This window comes from Pungitius pungitius, chromosome 6 (genome assembly GCF_949316345.1).
Source record: "Pungitius pungitius chromosome 6, fPunPun2.1, whole genome shotgun sequence".
In the NCBI taxonomy this organism is placed as follows: Eukaryota; Metazoa; Chordata; class Actinopteri; order Perciformes; family Gasterosteidae; genus Pungitius; species Pungitius pungitius.
In genome coordinates, this window is record NC_084905.1 from 15,848,867 (window position 1) to 15,868,130 (window position 19,264).

A 19,264-nucleotide genomic window follows, 5' to 3' on the forward strand; every position below is an offset into this window, starting at 1 on the left:
CTTCAGAAAAAGCCCATCCGGCAGTTTTGATGTTTTTTTGAGCCCACTTTCAAAAACCTTGTTTCCTTGTAACTGCACAGTTCAGCACTCATTAAATCAGAGTGTTACTGAATGCCTCTATTGCTGAATGTTGGCAGAGACCTCTGGCCCCAACACCCCCCCCCCCCCCCCCCCCTCCGTCCCCCATCATTCCCACCACCGCCAATCTGACAACCCTACACCAGCAATTATGAAGGAAGCCAGCGAAACCACATCCACCTTGGCTGAAGTATTTAAGATTCCAGTAGGCCTGTAAAACTCCTTGGTTTCTCTGTATACATTCCAGTATCAGTGCGGCGTTTTTTCAGGGTGCCGCGTCCCCCCCGATCAGTTATAGCAACGCGCATTGTGAGGCGATCTGGCTGCGGGCGCCTGTGACTGCGGGACCAGCGATGTGTGTAGGGCCGAGCAGTTTCACGCTGTCCACTGCTGCACCGTCTCCTCTGTGTCCTCACTACAGGGGCTCCCTGGGACCTCAAGGACATGTGGATCAGTTGAGTTTGCTTGTCTTCACAGCAAGGAACATGCAGTATTTGCTTCTGCTTTTTACCCACTGGTGAAGACACAGTGCTACTCTTTTTAATTGCCGTTGTAAATAAACTGTGAAACGATTGCTCCGGTCATTTTCTGTTTAGCAAAGAAAAGTGCAAGTTCAACTCAGACCTTCCCAGGCTTGTCCTGTGTAAACTTAAAATGCCACACAAGGACATTATTTCAGTAAAATACACCACTATAATACATGATGGTTTACTAAGATGTGTGATGGTGGGCATTTTAGACAAATCATAAGCGTGACCTGGTGACCTTGAGATATCAATACACTTGTTAAAACATCCTGAAAATGAATCAGAGAGCAGTGTTACCATTTGTTATCAAAGGACTAATGATACAGACAAATCAAATATATTTATTATGCGAATCCTTTATTATCAATGTGTGAATGGTGTTAGCTTTTTGTCTGGATATTAATAGTATATGAAAACTATACACCGCATCCAGGCTCATCCTAATTTTGCTGAATAATTTCTCAAGTTGGTATTGAAAGATTCTTTATATATATTTATATATATAATATATATAAGCCAAAGTGCATTTCCGTTTGTTTCTTCTTGTCCATATACACATTGCACCATACATAAATAATTACATTGTAAAAATGACTCCGTATTTACAAGTATAATATATATTTCATATAATATATAAAACTTTATATTAAATCTAGGTAGATGATATTTTGGATAGTTTGTGGGTGTCCGTCGGTGTTATCTATGGTTGTTGAGGAGGATCTCCAGCCAGCAGGGGCAGGAGGTGATGAACTGTCTCGAGTAGCAGGGGCCCCAGCCCTTAGCAAAGCTGATGCGCACACTGTTGGGGTCGTAGGGTCCGTCCAAGAGGTCAACCTCCGTGGTGTGCCTCAGGAGGAACGAGCGCTCATAGTCAAACACCTTGATGGAGTAGCCCGGCATAACCTTCCGCACCACCAGAGTTCTGCTGTTGGGCACGTCCAGGGTTGGGGAGTTGACAAATATGGGGTGCTCACTGCGATTATACGCCCACACACCGTCCGGCTCTTTGCTGAGCAGGATGCCGTAGCCGATTTTGCCTCGCGTGCGCTGAACTGTGCTGCTGCGGTGCTCCAGGTTGAGCTGGCCCAGGCAGAAGCCCGTGCCCTGAGGTAGATCATAGAAGATGCTGACGGAGTGCTCGTACACCGTGTAGAGGCGACCCACGCGCGTGCGGTGCTCCCAGTACGCCACATTACACCAGTGGCTCTGCTTCGGGGCGTCAGGCGACATACTGGCATCTAGAAGAGACAAAAAAAAAAAATCATAAACAAAAGCAAACAGGCCTAGTAAAAACGTTTTAACGGATTAACTATCTCTTTTTATTGTGTGGAGCAGATGGCCACACTATAAATACTGAAGGAGGCCCTGTATTGAAATCTAAGCCTTGTACAAATACAACTGCATGCACATCCGACCAGCACACATGCGCGCACACACGCACTCGGGCTACTATACATATCCTGGGGGTGTAACAGGGTGAGTCCAGCTGAAGACCTGCAGCTTCATCCTCTGCCTCAAGAGGGCACTGTAACGATTAAACACCGGCCACACAGCGGGAAGCAGTCGCTGCTCCTAAACGTGAACCTTTTTCATAAAACAGGTCGTGTTTACTCGAGAAATGATTTTGGATTCGACACAGTGGTTCCACTGAAAATCAGTAGTGGATAAAAAGTCCAGCGTGTTTTTTTCAAAAGTCAGTGTTTTGCATGTCTGCTTTAGAGCCACACACTGTTTTCTTTTTACAGTGGAACAAAGTTGGCACCTCATTCCTTAACATCTCTGTCCAGTAAATCAGCTTGCTAATTCAGTTTTCATGGCTGCAGTCTGTGAACTCTTTCCAGTGACAGCCCTCAGCACTCCAAAGTGAGTTACAGCTCCCTCGGTGGACTTCTATCTTCACTGTAGTGAACGGACGCACACAGCACTACTTTCAGAGGCTGCTTCAGTCCACACTGCTCAAAGCTGTCGTGCAGTTGTGCCGTGGTGCCAGGAGAGGGGCGGAAGGAAGAGAAAAAGCACACAGAGTCCCATGATCTCACATCCGTCTCTTCACCCTTTACTTCTCCAGGATGAGGGTGCCTCTTTCTCCTCTTCCCCCCCCCCCGTCTTCCTCACATTCCACGAGAGCGGGGGTGAAGGGAGAGGGCCAGGCAGAGGCCCCCCCCCCCTGCACCCCGCTCTTCCCCCTGCTGTGGGCCCAGGGACGGCATTCAGCTCCCTGACAACTTAGCACAAGCCCGTGACCCGCTGACCCCCCAGCCTTCATGCTATCAGCTCCCATTAACTCACACACAGAGTGATGCCATTATTTTGCTTCAGAGAGTCTATTGGCACAGAGGATTTAAAGCCTGGGCCTGTGGCCTCTTTCCTTTCAGGCCTCTTCTCTCTCGGGGCTTAATGACCGCCCGCCCCATTAACAAACGCCTTTAAGGTGGAGCATCGGAGATCCGCGCGGCAACAAATGCCCCGCTCTCCTCCCACCCGACTGAACCTTTCTGCTGAGTGACCCACACTGGTAGAGTTTAAACAAAGATTAGCAAAAACGTTGACCAGACTTGCACAGGCAAAACGGCTGCCGGTTCAAGGCTCAATTTGTTGTGGAGGGGGAGGAGAAGAGTGAGCAAGCGGGGGTGTGTGCGGGTGGGTGGGGGGAGGTGGGGGGTGGGGGGGGGAAGCTGCAGACAGGCTCTCTGTGTGTTTGCGCACACACTGATGGCTGAAATGACCCCCTCTCTTCAGGGGCCCCAACATGCATGTGCCATTAGTGAATTCCACACTCCAGCTCCTCCACTCTGAGCTCAGCCTTTACTTCAGCGTGGCTCGGCCACACAAAGAGCTCAGCCTCTACTTGTTTACGGCCCTCTATTGTCTCAAATCGAATGGAGGCCACACATCAAGGTAAACTCACTTTGAAACTGCACACGCAAACACAAAAGACCAAATGGCTACCGTCTCCTTCTTTTTAAATGGGAGAAATAAAGCAAAAGCAATTTGGTCAACTGTCTAGTTTTCACACGTAGCCTTGAACAAAGGGAGTGAGTAAGACTGCCAGGACCAGGAAAGAAGAATGAGAAGGACAAAGGTTAGAAATGTCTCAAATGTTCGGCCTGAGAGAAGACAATGAGTGCACCACGAGCCAGGCCTTTTCCTGTCGCTCTGTTTGTGTCGAGCGTCTACGTGTGCCTGTGCGCACACGTGCCTGCTTGGACAGGGATGAAAATCGCCCAGCGCGTTTGTGTTTTTGTCCTGAACTTGTGTGTTTTGGCTGAGGGGCAGTGCTGAGATCAAGGCTCCCGACAGAGGGACTCGTTGGGATCTTTTTAACAGAGCAAATCTATCGCCACCGGCAGACTGTTTGGACAAGATCACCGCGGCAACTACAGCCTCCACCGCTGGCTCCTACGTCAAAACGCTCTTTAAAAGACTTTGTCAGCGATGTTTGGATATGTCTGTTTATGTTTATCTACCATTTCCAAATTGGTGCAAGAGAGCACGAGGCCGGCTTTAATTATCATTATACGACCAAACCTAAAAGGCGGTGGAGGAAGGGCGTGTGTCTTCCTCCCCTCTGACCGCAGCAAAGGCACCAACGACTCCATGCCGGGCTCTCCGAGGGTCTGCTCAGGGCGGAGCCACGACAGGTCTGGGAGCAATTACCGGGGCTCTGCATCCATTTAACCCTGCCACCTTTTAACAGCTTAGTTTGCCCATTAGAATAGTAGCGTATGTTATTATTGTTATTTTATTCTCAAAAGCCTCTCCTCTTAGTGTCAGTCAGAGTCAAAGGACGCAGCCCCGGTGCCAGTTCCCCGTTGATCTGAACACCAGAAGGAGTTTAGGGGTCCGACGCCTTGCGTAACCAATCTCAAAGTGCTTGGTTTAAAAAAAGGGAGACCTGGTTAGATCTGGCTTCATGGAATAAAGCTGTAGGAAATATGATAAGTAAATGATGATAAGCTTGTGTTTGGCTTTCCCTTAAGGGTCATGAAATAAGTAAACGGATTACGACACTGAACCTTGGTTGACTGAATCTGCAGTACTGCAGTCGTGTTTATAAAACACTTTTGCAACTACAGAAAGAATTTGCTGCGCTGAGCTCGATTTCCACAAGGCGTGAGCTCCACGGAAACCTTGTGAAATTGTTGATTTTTTCTGTCTGATTGGAGGAATTTGGAAGATCAAAAGCAGGACATCAGGCCTGATAACAAACAGACTTTCATCAGTTCACTGCAACTCGGAAAGCAAACAGAGACTGCAAAACTGTCCGATTTTGGTAAAGGTTTAGCATCAATTATTAGGGTTGAATAGTAAAAGGGGAGTGGAGTAAGAAGTTCAACGATGCATAAAACAAAAAACAACTCAAGTATGCTACATTTCCCCCTGTGAAAATTGTGCTTTGGCACCGAAATTGAATAATTGTAGTTTGTTACATTTCCCCCACTGATAATTACGGTATATCAAGCTACTGCGTCGGACATAGACCAAAGAAAGGCAAATACTGGTGATGACTACTGCTATTCAACAGTTTTTCCTCTGTTATGAGAGATAACCAACATGATATTAACATAACCCTTAATTATGCCTGTGAGAAAAAACAAAAACCTTCACATGGAAAACGGCAGATTTCTTTGCACTCGAGGGCAAGTCTGGAAACTCAATACTAAGTATACAAAAATGGGGGCCTGAGAGATTCAATGGCAATCCTTGATGATCATCCAGTAATGCTCTTAAAGACAGCATGAAAAGGATGGGGGGAAGGGGGTGGGGGGGGGGGGGGGGTGGAGGGATGGGGGCAGAGAGAGAAGCAGCAAAGAGCTGCCCCAGGGTAAACACCGCTCTGCAGCTTTAGAGTGAGATGAATGGGAGGCCGTGTGTCAGGGACAGGCAGACAAACAACAGCTTCCCCTCCGTGCTAACACTCCCCACCATGCTCCGGGGGCCACCTCCATTATACTTCATCTCTCCTAATCCAGAGCGGGATGGGGACATTGCTGTAAAACTTTGCTGAGGAGGAGGAGGAAAAAAGACTGTTGCGAGTCCCTTTAAGCAGTGCAGGCGAGAGGAGGACGAGAGGCAGCCTCTCATTCTGCGCCGAGGATTAGATCCCCCCCCCACCCCCCCCCAGCTATTAAACCCTAACAACAAACTGATAGGCTGGGGGCCTGGCAGTGAGGAGGCGGGCACGAGGACTGTGCGTGTTTGTGGTGCGTGAGTGTGTGCACGGTTGTGTACACTTTTGAGAACATTTTAAACACATGTTGGTCTTTGAGCATTTCGGTTCACCCCACTAATTTGTTTGATATAACTTTCGTTTAGAACCAAAACATTAAAAAAAATTGAACAAAAGCAAAAGCCTCTTCTTGTTCCCGTGTACGGTGTGGCTTTAATTGGGTAGACAGCAGTTACTACAGGCCTCCTCCAACCTCTGGGCGGGCCGCATTTAGGCTGGCGTCTGGGCTATCGCTGCCATCAAAGTCGGCTTTATCACACAGACATGCTCACTGGAGCTGCTCTTATATGTCTATGGATTTTTTCTCCCAGAGGTCTGGCCTTTCTCTGCTGAGACAGAGAGAGCGTGAGAGAGACAGACAGACAGAGAGAGAGAGAGATCTAGAGAGAAAGAGAGGAAAAGATATGTGCTGGGAGAAAACACTGTGGGAGCCGCAGAAACTGAATCCAGTCACCAAGCCCGGCTGGTCACAATGGGAATGCTTTACATTGTCATCCACTTCCTCTCCACTTTCCCTCTGTTTCTGGATGACCCCACAAGGGAGGAAAAGTGCTGTGCCCTTGATAGCCTTGATAGCAGATAACTAACAGAATCCATGAGTTAAATCAATAAACACTAGAGGGTGTAAAAAGCACAGGAAGCTAAGGAGGCTAATGCTGAGGAGCCGTCCTAAGGGGACAGTGGAGTGAGGGGAGAAAACTTTTATTTTTTGTTTTTCTGAGGGAAGCAAATGTGCTCCTCATTTCCTCAGAGTCTCCTCTAGAGCTCTGCAATGTGTGAGAGACACAACATACGTGATGGTAGTGATGCAAGTGCGGCCTAGGGGCCTTTTGTGAAAACTCCAGGGAATGTTTGTAAATGTCATATCTACAGGCTGCCTTAAAGGCCAGCGCAGTCTAGGAGAGCGCACAAAGCAAAACACTCGCTGAACATCCTGCTGGGTGGCTGTGCCCTTTCACCTCCCCGTGCGACCTCTCTGTTTGTGTGTGCGTGCGCGCGAGCGTCAGCGTGTTTGTTTGTGCGCGTGTGAGGGAGGTCCGGGGGCCGAGAGCGTTTGAGTAGAGGAGACCCTGCACATTCCTGAACCCCTCCCCTCCTCCCCTGGCTGTGCCTCCTAACTTCCTACTCTGGTTAGGACTGTGGGGGGGGGGGGCAGGGTGCATCCAGAAGGTTTGATTTTCTTTCTCCTTTAAGAGTCCCGTTTGGCAAAAAATATTCTCCCCAAATCACACGTCACATGGGAGTGGAGAGTGTTGGCTGTGGGCTCTTTTGGATTTTAATACTAAATACTACGAGGGCGGGAACTTACTTTGACTGGTCTTTATGATCAAGATATGTTAAGAGCTTGGTTTCAAATGAACAATAACAGGGAACTCCATCACTACGAGTTATATTAGTCTGACTAATTTAAGGCGAAAGGCGGGTATTTGGTTTCCACCGGGCAGCCAGGTGAACCCGCCATAATGGACAAAGTTGCCGTTCAAACAATGGTTTCCTATTGATCGGCCCAGTGGATCAGACGATGCGAGGAGAATGTGTTCTGTCAGGATAATGTGGCACCAGTGTTTCTGTTTCAATCACAACACTTGCTGAGCTGTAACTCACACTGTTCCACGGAGGGCATCCAGACACCAGCTCCCCAAACAAAGACAACTGCCCCCACCCCCCCCCCCCCCCCCCCATCTCTGACAAGGCACCCCGTTCACAACAAGCAAGACATTCATTAAAAATGCAGGAGTGAACATTTCCAACAATTCTTCCAATAACTCCGTTTTCTGTCAACATCTGCAAAAAAAACTTGAAGCTAAAGGGAATGGCAGGATTTCATTAGGTAAATGATGTGCTGGCAGTCACAGTGAGGGGAAGAGGGGGAAGCTACAGCCAGACCTCTAATCTAAACCGTACCCTGAAATGAGACAGACTGACTTCGCAAACTGAGCCACACAGCAAAAGACTTCAGAAGTGCATACAAATAAAATATAAGTAAAACAAAAGTAAATGCAATTATCCCAGGGAAAGAATATCAATGAGGATTTTGAATTAAGCATGTTTAGGACTTGCAAAAATTACTACTTGCGGCAACTTTAACAGGACACTACACCATTGTAAACACTATATTATCAGGGTTGTTTTGCTGGACCGTCACTCAAAATAACAGTTTTCTGCTCATTTTTTGGGAATAACATTAAAGGATGCAAATTATATCTATCAAACTTGGCCCTGTTGTTAAGACTGGACTACAATGAACATAAGAGCTGCACTAGATCTAAGCAAGATAAGGAAAAACACCAAAAGAAAATCAACTCAGACAACAAGAGAAAATGAACAGGCCTTGATTTACTGGGAGTTTACTGCTCCACTCATCAACAACAAGCTCCTATCCTTTCGCTCCCGCTTTAAAAGGTTTGTGTAGAGATGTCAGATGACATGGGCCCCTACAGTTAATCCACACACAGCATTCTGGAGGCTCAAAGAATGTGCTGGCTATTCTGAGTTTTAAAAATACTGACAGCTATAGGTTCAGCACAACTGTCAATGCTCCTCTGGGGAGGAAGGGAAAAGAAATCTTGATTCTATTTTTGCCAGCAATCACACCACAGGCCCAAGTCACAACTGGCCAACGCTAGCGTCTGGTTTTATAATTGTCGGTAAAATGGTCAGAAAATAAAAAACAGCAGCTACGAATGGCACCTCCTTCACCGATGCTTTGCCAGGCGTTGCAAGGCTAGCACATTTACAGTGGTCAAATGGAGTATTGTGCCCCCTTTCACCCTTGAGAGGAGGCACACTAAAACACTAAACTAACAGTTGGACATTCCATACATTTTTAATGGCATCGCACGCTCTTTATTTGTTGCTGTAACCCTTTGCCCCGAGCCGAATGAATGGACCTATTGGTGGAGGCTGGTGCAGCGCTGCGGTGTGAAGGAAGACAAGATGGTAACAGCAGCCCTCCCTGAGCACACGACAAGATTAGCTCACTCACTTTGTTTGCCAAGGTAGAAAACAGGGCACAAATTATAGCCTGAGCACACCTCCTGTCATTTCCTACTGCCGGTCCTTTCTATCTGTGTGGTAAGCCCTGAAACGAAACATCCACCTCATCCTGAGCACAGTAAACTCTGTAAATTCAAAAGACAAGTGCAGCATTGTGAGCTTAGACTAAAAGTTGTGTGTGAGGCTTTAGATTTATCTTTATCTGTGAGCCTTTTTGAAGTTAGTCAAACACCCAAGAGCATTGGCACGGAGACGGATGAATGTTGAGCCGAGCAGGCAGGTTTCTGTTGACATGTAAGGGGTTTCAGGCCTCTCCAAGTACTGCTTTAGATTAGCATGGCTTTCACTCTGCACATAGAGGTCACATTACCTCACCACGTCTAGGACCCGTGTTGCCAGTTCTCACTGAACATCTCAATTTTGTCTGATGAAATCCCATTAGAATGACAACCCCCCCATCTCTATCTCTTTGATCATTTAGAATTCAGATAAAACGTGTCAAAAAGTCTCTAACTCTTCTCTCTTCTTTTGCAGAGATGCCGAACACTAAGGAGATATCACCATGAGACAACGGAGAGACTTACTAAATCTTTACGTGGCACACATCTTAAAGCCCTAAAAAAAACTCTAAAAGCCTGGAAAATACAAAGGGATCAAACTCAAAATCAAATGTCCAGATAATCTGACGGATGGAAACAAACTACACTGCAATCACACAGATTCAAACACGCAAAGTCCTTTTATACCCAGCAAAAAATGTTATGCTAGTGAACCAATCTGAGAGCAGAGAGGAATCTGAGGATCATCAATGCCATAACCCCTGAGAAAACAAGTTGAAATAGATTTCTGACCCGCCAGAGTCAAACAGTCTAACAATGCTGAGAAAGGGAAAATGAAAAACGGCCTTATCGCACTTATCAATGGCTGTTCTTCTATGCGTATGTGCGTTACGTAAGGGGAAACGGAAGCCAGCCTCCCAGGACAGGAACGGATACTTGAGTTAAGGACTGACGCTACAAGCCCTCCACCGCCACAGAGAGAGTGGAGCACAAGACCCTTTAGGGTGTATGGCTGCACCCCTCCACCCCCAGCTTCAAAAGTGAACTCTGCAAACTGGACATTACAAACGCGTGACGAGAGCCCCCCCCCCCTCTGTAATGCTGGCCTTCTCTTCAACATTCTTCAGTCTCCCTCTGTCAAAGGGGCAATTCACCGCCTGCTACAAAACCCAGGCAGCTTTTTTAAAACAGGATGTTTGTCTGAGGCCTCCTTCCCCTCAAATAAACAATCCGCAAAACCTGATTTCGGGGAGGCAGGGTGGAAGCACTCGAGTCACATTATTTCCACATCCCGTATCCTGGAGCATTGGCGTTCCTGAGGGAGTGTGGGCGGCCAGGCGCTGGGAAGGCTCAGGGCTGCGGTGGAAACCTGAGGCCATGTGCCAGGCTGCAGGGGGAGATGAGCCCAGGCTGCTTCACTCCGGGGTCTGTGGGACTGAGCGAGGGGGGGGGGGGGTCATGCCTCAAGGTGGGGAGGGGGGCATTGCTAACATGCTGACACTCCACTCCGGGCCGGACTTCTGTTGGAGCAGTGCAGGGTCACAGTACTGCCGCTGCATGAAGACAGCTGGATGTCTCACAGTAGGAGATGGATGTATACACTAAAGACTTCATTCTAAAGCAATTAGATAATAGAAGAGATATGAATGAACCGTTTTTGGCCGGGGAGCAGATTAAATGGTGACTGGACTTGCCTTCATACGCGGCCTTTCTAGTTGTCTCACCCATCAAAGTGCTTCACTCTACATGTCAACATGTACCCATTCACTTACTACCCATCAGTTATACGCTGATGGAAGAAGCTGCCAAACAGGATCCCACTTGATCATTAGGATCTAAACAAATTCACATTCACACAAGTGGCAAACATTTGGGGTTGAGGATCTTGCTGGATTAGACTTCCACCTGTGGACCAGTGGAACCGCTGGTCATCTGATTAGAACACTGAGCCACAGCCAAATATAATGTTTTCAGATGCAAACGGTAGATATTCTTTTGAGTTGACTCCCAGCAGAAGTTGAATCATATGCTATTCACTAGAACAGGTTCCAGTTGAATCTACTTTCAAGAGAAGCGGTGTGTGTCTTGATTAGATCTTTGAATTATTCCACGAATTCCCACTGTCTCGCTGACAGAGTGAATAGTTTGATACTTAAGGCCGCTCCCTGACACAGACTGACAGGCTGTGATTACTATTGACTGCACAATTTAATTGGCCTTGCTCTCATGCGTGTGAATGTATGTGAGGATCCCTCTGCACGTATGTATATAAGGGCCCAGAGGAAGAAACAAAGACTCAATATATCAACAGAAGCTTCACAGATGCGTTTTTCGTGGCACCAGCACCTCCGCATTGTACTCTGTAATTTCCTTGAGCAATCTGTTGCGTGACTCACATGAGGCCCTGCCCATCTATCTTTTAACAGCCCTGTTCTGCCTGGAAGAATCAGTCAATACCAGAGTGGACCTGACACAGGGACCGTCTGCCTGTCTGCAGATGAGACATCCAGAGAGACAGCGCTGGCCTTTCCTGCCGAGGCAGATGGAAGAGCGCAATGTGTGTGATTAGTGTGTGGGAACCCTGGCTCCCTGCTGGTGCCCTCTTCCGTAATATCCACGTTTAACAACTTTCAACCTTCCCGCTCTACCGGTCCAACTTCGCTACCCACTCAGGAAATAAAGAAAGAGAATAAGAAAACAAAAGTACAATGAAATGTAAGGGAGCTCCTCCATTTACATTGGCGATGTCCACCTACACCAAAAGGAGTGTGTGCACACCGTGTTATGCTGACAAATTCCACTGGGTGGATTGTGGACACAACTTCTGATGGCTGAAGAACGTAGGCAAACTGGAGCAAACAAATTCCAAAAAGTGACACTTCCTCATCAATGGCTGAACTTGTTAAGTAGCAACGCAAGGTCCATCTTGGCATTCCTCCCTCACATTGAGAGCAGCTTCACAACAAAGAAGAGACAAGCATAAAGAGCCCCGAATGTCAGGGACAATGTGACGGACATAACAGTTTGAATGTCCAGGGGGGAAAGACACCACCTCAGACGGTCATACAGGAAGCAATGAGACCTGCTTCAAAGGGCTTCACTCTGAGGTCCTCACCGAGGCCCAGGCAGCGAGGAAACAGGTGCGAGGGCACATTCCCTCACACACACACACACACACGCACACACAGCGCTAAGGTATACAAGCTGGGTCCGCTCATGACGTAAACAGATATCACAGAGCGCCTGGTGGGGCTGCCTCACCCCCCACACAGCCACGCTTAAATAAAACACTGTGAATGGTTCAAATGTCTATGACCACACAGTAACTGGAGGCGTGACACTGAGAGTATTGCAATAATGTGCACATGGGGGAAGCTTTTGAAGACTGCATAAATAAGAACATTTTAACGCTTTGACGAGAATCCAGCTAGAGGGATGACAGCGATGCAACTATCATGAACGTATATATAGTGTATCTATTGAAAGATCTGCCTTATATTGGCACGGCACTAAATAAACTAAAGCAGAGGGAGAATTACCTTTCAAATTCCACTGAATATATTATTTATATTGATGGATACAGTAGAACAAGCTTATCTAACAAACCAGCGGGTATCCCATTCTCCACAATTGTGTATTTGACTACACCCCACACATCCACCAAGTGCCCCCCAGACCCGCTGTTAAAGAGGTTTACTTTCCTGCTGCATGAGGGGATGAGACTGGATCCCGTACAACTCTGGTTACACACAGACACTGCAGGGGGATTCACAGGGAAAGTCATCTCCGGGTCAACAGCGGGTAACTTGACAATATGCATTACATGCCTACGTGTAAAAGCAGGACTAACCAGGGTTTATAAGAAGGCCTCAGGGCTCTTGGTCTTATGATTGGTCATTTATCGTTTATCTCACTGACAAGATGTTTCGTTTCACTCTTTCACGCATCCAAAACCAAAGACCCATCATACGGTCCAAATGCAACATACATGGTAATCAGAGACAAACTGGATGCAGAGTTTAGCTCTCAGCATGGTAAACTACCACCCTGCAGGAAACTGGTCATTCCACCTCCCCCAGTCCAAGTTGTGCAGCGTGTGAACCTGGATGGCCTTTACGTGCAGCGACACAGTTGGAAGAAACCAAAGCCTAGCACGTCTAGGATCCTCCCTCCTCACCGCAGTCTCTGAGGAATTGTGGTGCGCGCTCTGACAAGCCCCTCATTTGTTGACTCAGGGAGTGTCGCCGGGCCATGCTGAGGTGGTGACAGCATGTGTTGGGAGGAGGGGTCCCTCGCTGACTTAATACTTCACTGCCAGGTAGCCAACTGCTCGGTGTCCGGGGGTGGGGGGGTGGGGGGGCGTCTGAGCCACAGCAGACCCTTTTAACAGGAAATGTTGTTCCCCGCAAGTTCAAAAATGAGGGCTCTGACTCCCCGTCTACATGACACTGAACGTGCTGGCCGCGGATCTAATGTGAAGGGGGGCGGTGGGGGGGGGGGGGGAGCATGCTTACTCCAATGCCATGAGAAGGGAGTGTTTCATTTCAAATCAGAGGACAGGACTGTTTCTACTCGCTTCCTTTGGTGTGGCCCCATTCACAGGAGAAACATTTCCCTGAACCCACCCCTCCCTGCAGCCCACTTACAGTCAGGCTTGGTGGGAGTTGTATGTGTGAGTGTATGCACACACATACGCATGTGCACGGCTATGTGTGCTTGTGTGTGAGATTCTGAGTGAGCTTGGATCTTATTACAGTTTGATCCCACTCAAATATTTCTGAAAGAAAAACAGAGGAGGGGAGGCTGATGCACACGCCCCGCTGAACCTCTGCACCGCTTACAATGAAACCTTTATCTTTAAAGGTCCGTCTGTTTGTACTGGCCCTTAATGAGGAGTAATAAAGTGAAACGTTGTAATTAAATTACCTTTCCGGGTTTGCGTATTCACCCAGTTACACTCAAAAGTTATGCAGAGTAGAGTGTTAAAGTACAATCTGTACCTTCTTTTTCTAATCATGTTTTTATTTGACCATTTTAGGAGAATGCAGTACTAAACAAAGTGATGGTTGATGTGTCATATAGACTCTGTATGTTGATTTTTAGATTGTTGATAATCGATTAAATCCTATTTGCAAAGACATGTAAACACATCAGTATGAAATACACTTATCTGGTAACTACAAATGAACATCTGTCTATGATCTTAATTACTCTAGAAACTTAAGTTATACTTCAGGGAAAAAGGCCCTAAGCTATGTACTAATTTTTATCCTGCGGATCATTCTATCATCAAATATCTCTTTTAATCTTTTTAATATTTGAGAACTTTTTAATAGTGAGAGAACTTTGCCTCTATAGAAAGTCACTCTTCATTCAAGCTAGTTAATGAGTCACTGTGAGGGGCCCTTTGACTTCAAACAGCTGCTCACAGATATGTCCAAAATCATGTCAAAACATGAGCACATCTAAGTTGATATTTACTTTAGTATCTACTACATGTCCATACTTATATGTACTGTGTGGCAAACCACACTTCTGCTACAAACAGCATTCAACCCCCCCCAAAAGTTATACGTCTACTGTGCCAACTGAAAAAAATGAATGCGGCCTCCTTTCGCCAGTATGAACCTCCCAACAAAAAAAAAACACACCAACTTGAGTGACAGATTACTTCAGTATTTACAGAGTGCCTCCTCTGGGATGACAAACTTCTGCTAATCATTCATAAAATCAGGAATAGTCATTTGGAGACCGGCCACAGTTGGAAAAACACACCCACCTGAAAATTCCCCTGGTGTTGTATTTGGTGAGCTGGCTGCCTCAGTTTCAGTGTAAGACAATGTGGAGTCTGACAGATCTGTGGGGACACAAAACAGAAATGATTAAGCACTGGATCGCTAACCTGCCTGCGCTTCTTCGTTTGATTGAGGAAATGTTTCTTGGTTTCCCCCCCCCACGTCTCATCTCAAAGCTTCCAGTTTGCCAGTAACTGTAACCAATTAAGAGCCATTAACATTTTCCACATCGCTTTCATTCTTTTTTTCTTTCTTTCCTGTTAAACCAAAGCTTCAACAAAAGGCTGTCTGTACCCCTTGCGGGCCCATAATATCTGAAATGATGGGGTGAAAAACACAATAAATCAAGTGCAAAAACAATACAGCATCTACCTGGTTAGAAATCCTAACGCAGAGGAGCGGTGTTAGCAGCAGAACTCAGATAAAACACAAGCATCAGGTGTAGCACTCACCCAGTGGCTTGTGTTCTTCATTCGGGGAAAGCCTTGAATAAGGAGGTGGGGGTGACTCTGTAACACAAAACAATTCATGTCAATAAGATAATAAAAAGGGAGGAAATGTTGTTTAAAGAAACGCAGGTAAAACTCAACTCCTACTTTGATATCACTAAATATAAGAAACTGACAAATAAGCATTTTAAACTTGAATTAAGTTGTGTACTATTAAAGGATGTTTTATTTAACTGAAGCAGTCATTACAACAACCAGAGAGACAAACTACACCTTTAGGTTTGCAGTTTGTCAAATCTCATAAAATATCTGCGTTTTAACTAAACTCTTTGTTCTTTGATTTCATCCAATAAACAGAGGAGAAATTAAGAAAATAACTCGCAAAAAGAAAGAAAGCACAAAGAAAAGCAAACTGTGTGAGCACACAGTGACCTCGCCTGCAGAGAAGAGGGGGGAAGGAGAAAAGCATAATAGCAGCGCGTCCTTTAAGAGTGGCGGCAGTAATTGCTGGGATCTGAACTCAGTCACTCAGATACACAGCTAGTCAGTCTGGCGCCAGTAGTATGCAAACTGTATATTATCACCACTCCTTCACCTAAATAGCATGAGGGGACCTCCTTAGGACAAAAGGGCTTTTAGTGAGAAACTTGAAACTGATCTCATGTGAAAAGTATAATGCTTGGCAAAATAAAAGGAAAATGTTTTCACCCAACCTCAATTTAAGCTCTCTGTAATACATTGTTTTATTCTTTAAAAACTCTTACATAAGACCTAACAGAAGTAGTTTATTTTCATACTACACAAAAATCGCCCCCAAATAGATTCAACATTGTCGAATTCTCCAATCCTACTTGTTTAAAAAAAAAAATGTTTAAGCATATATTTCATTTAAAACACATTTCATGTGCTAAATGTTAGTTTGACGTATCTGTTGCCCTCCCCATTTGCAATCAATGTGAAAAAACACTTAATACGGTTTTGTTCAAAGCCCCCCTTCTTGAATAGCATGAAAGAAATACCAACTCTATCGAGCCACGCATGAGCGCATGTGAGATATGTCTACTACGAGCCTCAGTCCCAATATGGGGTGTGTGGCCCTCTCCCTCTCCGGAGTCAGTGGGGTCGAGTGGCCTTGCGTTTCAGGGTTGCCAAATCACAGGCTCGCCCCCCTGCCAAACTAGAATCTGTTTAATATAGGTCAGGGAAGTTCTGCCACAGATAGCTCATTGATTGTGAAGCCTAATCCCCGACCACAACAACAAAAACGGATCTCAGCCACCAGGTCCACACCTCTGATTGAGTCTTTACTGTCATGTTATATACTCCATTGATACTTCAGTCTACTTGGCATCAGACCTGCAGCAAGCATAGGTAAGATCTGAACATGTCTGTGATGACAATCACACTAAAGCATTCAGACACACTCAAGATGTCATGTACTTTATGTTATTAGGGAATTTGTGAAATACTTGCTGCTGGTGCTTCATATAAAAACCCAGATTTGGAAGGCTTGCATGAGCAATGCTCAGGAGTACACCCAACTGTTCTAATGCACCTTTCAAGGCAACTGAAATGTCTAACAAGTGACTAACGTATTAAAACAAAGCAATATTTTCTCCTGAATATACTAATCCTAATTAGGATACCGTCAGAAAAACATAAGAAAGAAATAGTCCTCAGCTCAATGAGGATTTCATTATTCTTCACCTTGCCATGAGGATGACTTGAGGAATCACTATTAATTAAATCTCTCAGTATGAAAGCAACCCGGGCAACAGCACACAAATAAAACGTGGGGATAGTGAAATATTTTCAGTGCATATTACAAAGTGTTTGGGTGAAAGGACCCAAGGAGGATATTGGCCAAGCTGTTGTATATTTGCAGCATTTACTTGCACGTTTATGGAACATAGGAATGTCCACAAGCAAAGGTGGTCTACAAAACTGTGGTCAAGAACCGAATAGTCCAAGAAAACCTATGGAGAAAGCATGCGTGCAAAGACCCAGATGAGACTGGGACTCCGGTGACTGTAAGGTGCTGGATGAACCCAGCTTAGATGCCCTTACCTGGCCCACAGAGCCGGCTGTAGTGATAGGGGTTGCAGCATAACGTCGGACCGTCCAGAGCCCCAAAGCTCTTACACTCACAGAGCGGCTTGAGCTGCGCAGAGAGCTGGAGGTCGGACCAGCGGTACAGTTTACACACCAGCAGCTGTGGGGATGCCACATGGCCGCCCAACCTCAGCTCTGTCCGGGGAATCATAACACAGTCGCTGGGCATTCCCCCCCTGGACTCCACTGCCTCCAGTAAGGTATCCAGCGCCCTTTCCTTGAGCCTTTTTAAAAGAGAGTATGTGGCCGACTTCAGTTCTTGCTCCAACACCGTGCGCGGCATCGCCTCCTGCGCCTCCGGGGAGCCGCTATCCCGCGGTCCGAGGTTCCTCAGCACGAAGTGACACGACGCTGGTTCCGCGGTGCCCCGGGTGGCCGCCTCTGGACCCGCGAGCTCGGCGTGGTCCCGGTCTTTGAATAAGCAGCACGTCACCGTCCTGCACTCTCTGTCCTGCGTGGAGCGGGGGCTCCCTTGCTCCTGGACGCACACTGCAGCCCCATCGCGGTCCGACGTGAGCCACAAGCCGCTGCTGTCCACGGGGCTCCGGGCGCACAGACCCCCTATGTCCCCTCCGGGAGACCCGCTAGGGGTCATCGGTGTGAGCTCCCTTTTGGGAATTTTCTCTGGGTTGTTTCCGAACAGATCGTCCCGACAGCGCTCGCTAGTTGTGCCATTTCCATCTTCCCCTTCTTTATCTGGGATCAAACGGCTTCTCCAGAGTCGCCGCACAAGACCTGAGCGTTTCGTCCTGAACATACGACAACTTGAAAATCTATATGAGGGGTTTATTCTTGCACGGATATCCGAATATTACAGATACTTTTACGGTCATTGCAAACCATTAAAATCGGTGAAATGCCGTGCAATGCATGCACAGCCAATAGACGAGCATGTGTGGCAAACCCGCAACATTAGAGGGAAGGTTATTTTGTTGCATTTAAAACAATAATAACGCGCAATAAATGCACTGCTGCAGGAGTCCGATCAAAATGCATTCATTGAGCCGAATGTGCTGTGAATGACCAGGCGGGTGAGATTGTGATTTATTATCCAGGATCGCAGCGTAATTGACTGACTAAATGTTTGTTACGAACGAACGAAAACGGTGAAAAACATAATAGCATAACATAATATACTTGGAGACATAATCCAAAAACCAGGAGCCTTCAAGCAAAGACGGCAACTCGCAGACTGAAACAGTTTCGGACCTCTAGCAAGCTCAGATCTACTTTCTACACCGGCACGAACAGCATGAGATACCCGGAGGCGATTTAATCCCAAGAAAACTATAAATCAGGATCCTTGTCGTCTTCTTGTTAGAGGACTATTTTTTTTTTTTTTTTTTTTTTTTTAAATCCCAACAAAATATCCACGGGAGTAGAAATGACACGAAGAGGAACAATCCGGGAATGAATCGCGCTCCTGCTTCTCCACTCAGATCTAAAAGCAAACTGCAGCCCGGCTCCCTTCCTTTCTCCCTGTTTCTCTCTCTTTTTCTTTTTTTTTTCTCCCCCCCCCCCCCCCGCTTCCTCACACACACACACACACACACACGCCCGCGCGCACGCGTATAGACGCGCACACGCACACACATACGCGCACCCACACGCAAACACACACGGGGCCCCCGAGGAGAGCGGTGGAGCCATTGGCTGACTACCATCATGTGCTAGTCTAGACACTTTGGCGGCTGTGAGCTGCACTGATTGTTGCGCAAACAAGGTTTCAAGTTTCTTAACTCTTAAAGGCGAAACACCCACCTCTACTTTTTAAGTTAAAGTTATGAAAACTTATTTACATCTGCGCTGCCAGCAGCGTGTGACTGTTAGGAGGAAAAAACAACTAAGGAGCCTTCAAGCAAGGGTGCTGTGTTTTTTTTAATTCCCCACTAAAAAGCCCCCTTCCCTTGCTTTTGAAAACTTTAAGAATATGTATATATATATAATTTCAGATTCTGTAAATTTAGTGAAGGATGAAAGACTTTCGATTTGAAATTTAAAGTCAAATGTCTTTTAC

General features: G+C 46.5%; 1 protein-coding gene across 1 annotated transcript; it reads right to left on the reverse strand.

Annotated features, from left to right (window-relative positions):
* Nucleotides 1-419: 419 nt before the first annotated feature.
* Nucleotides 420-18,740, reverse strand: smad6b (SMAD family member 6b). Its single transcript, XM_037452166.2, has 4 exons — nucleotides 17,203-18,740; nucleotides 15,139-15,195; nucleotides 14,671-14,748; nucleotides 420-1,843 (listed from the first exon to the last, which is right to left on the reverse strand). The coding sequence occupies exons 1-4, from the start codon at nucleotides 18,002-18,004 to the stop codon at nucleotides 1,302-1,304; spliced, it is 1,479 nt and encodes a 492-aa protein (XP_037308063.2). The 5' UTR covers nucleotides 18,005-18,740; the 3' UTR covers nucleotides 420-1,301.
* Between the last annotated feature and the right edge of the window lie 524 nt (nucleotides 18,741-19,264).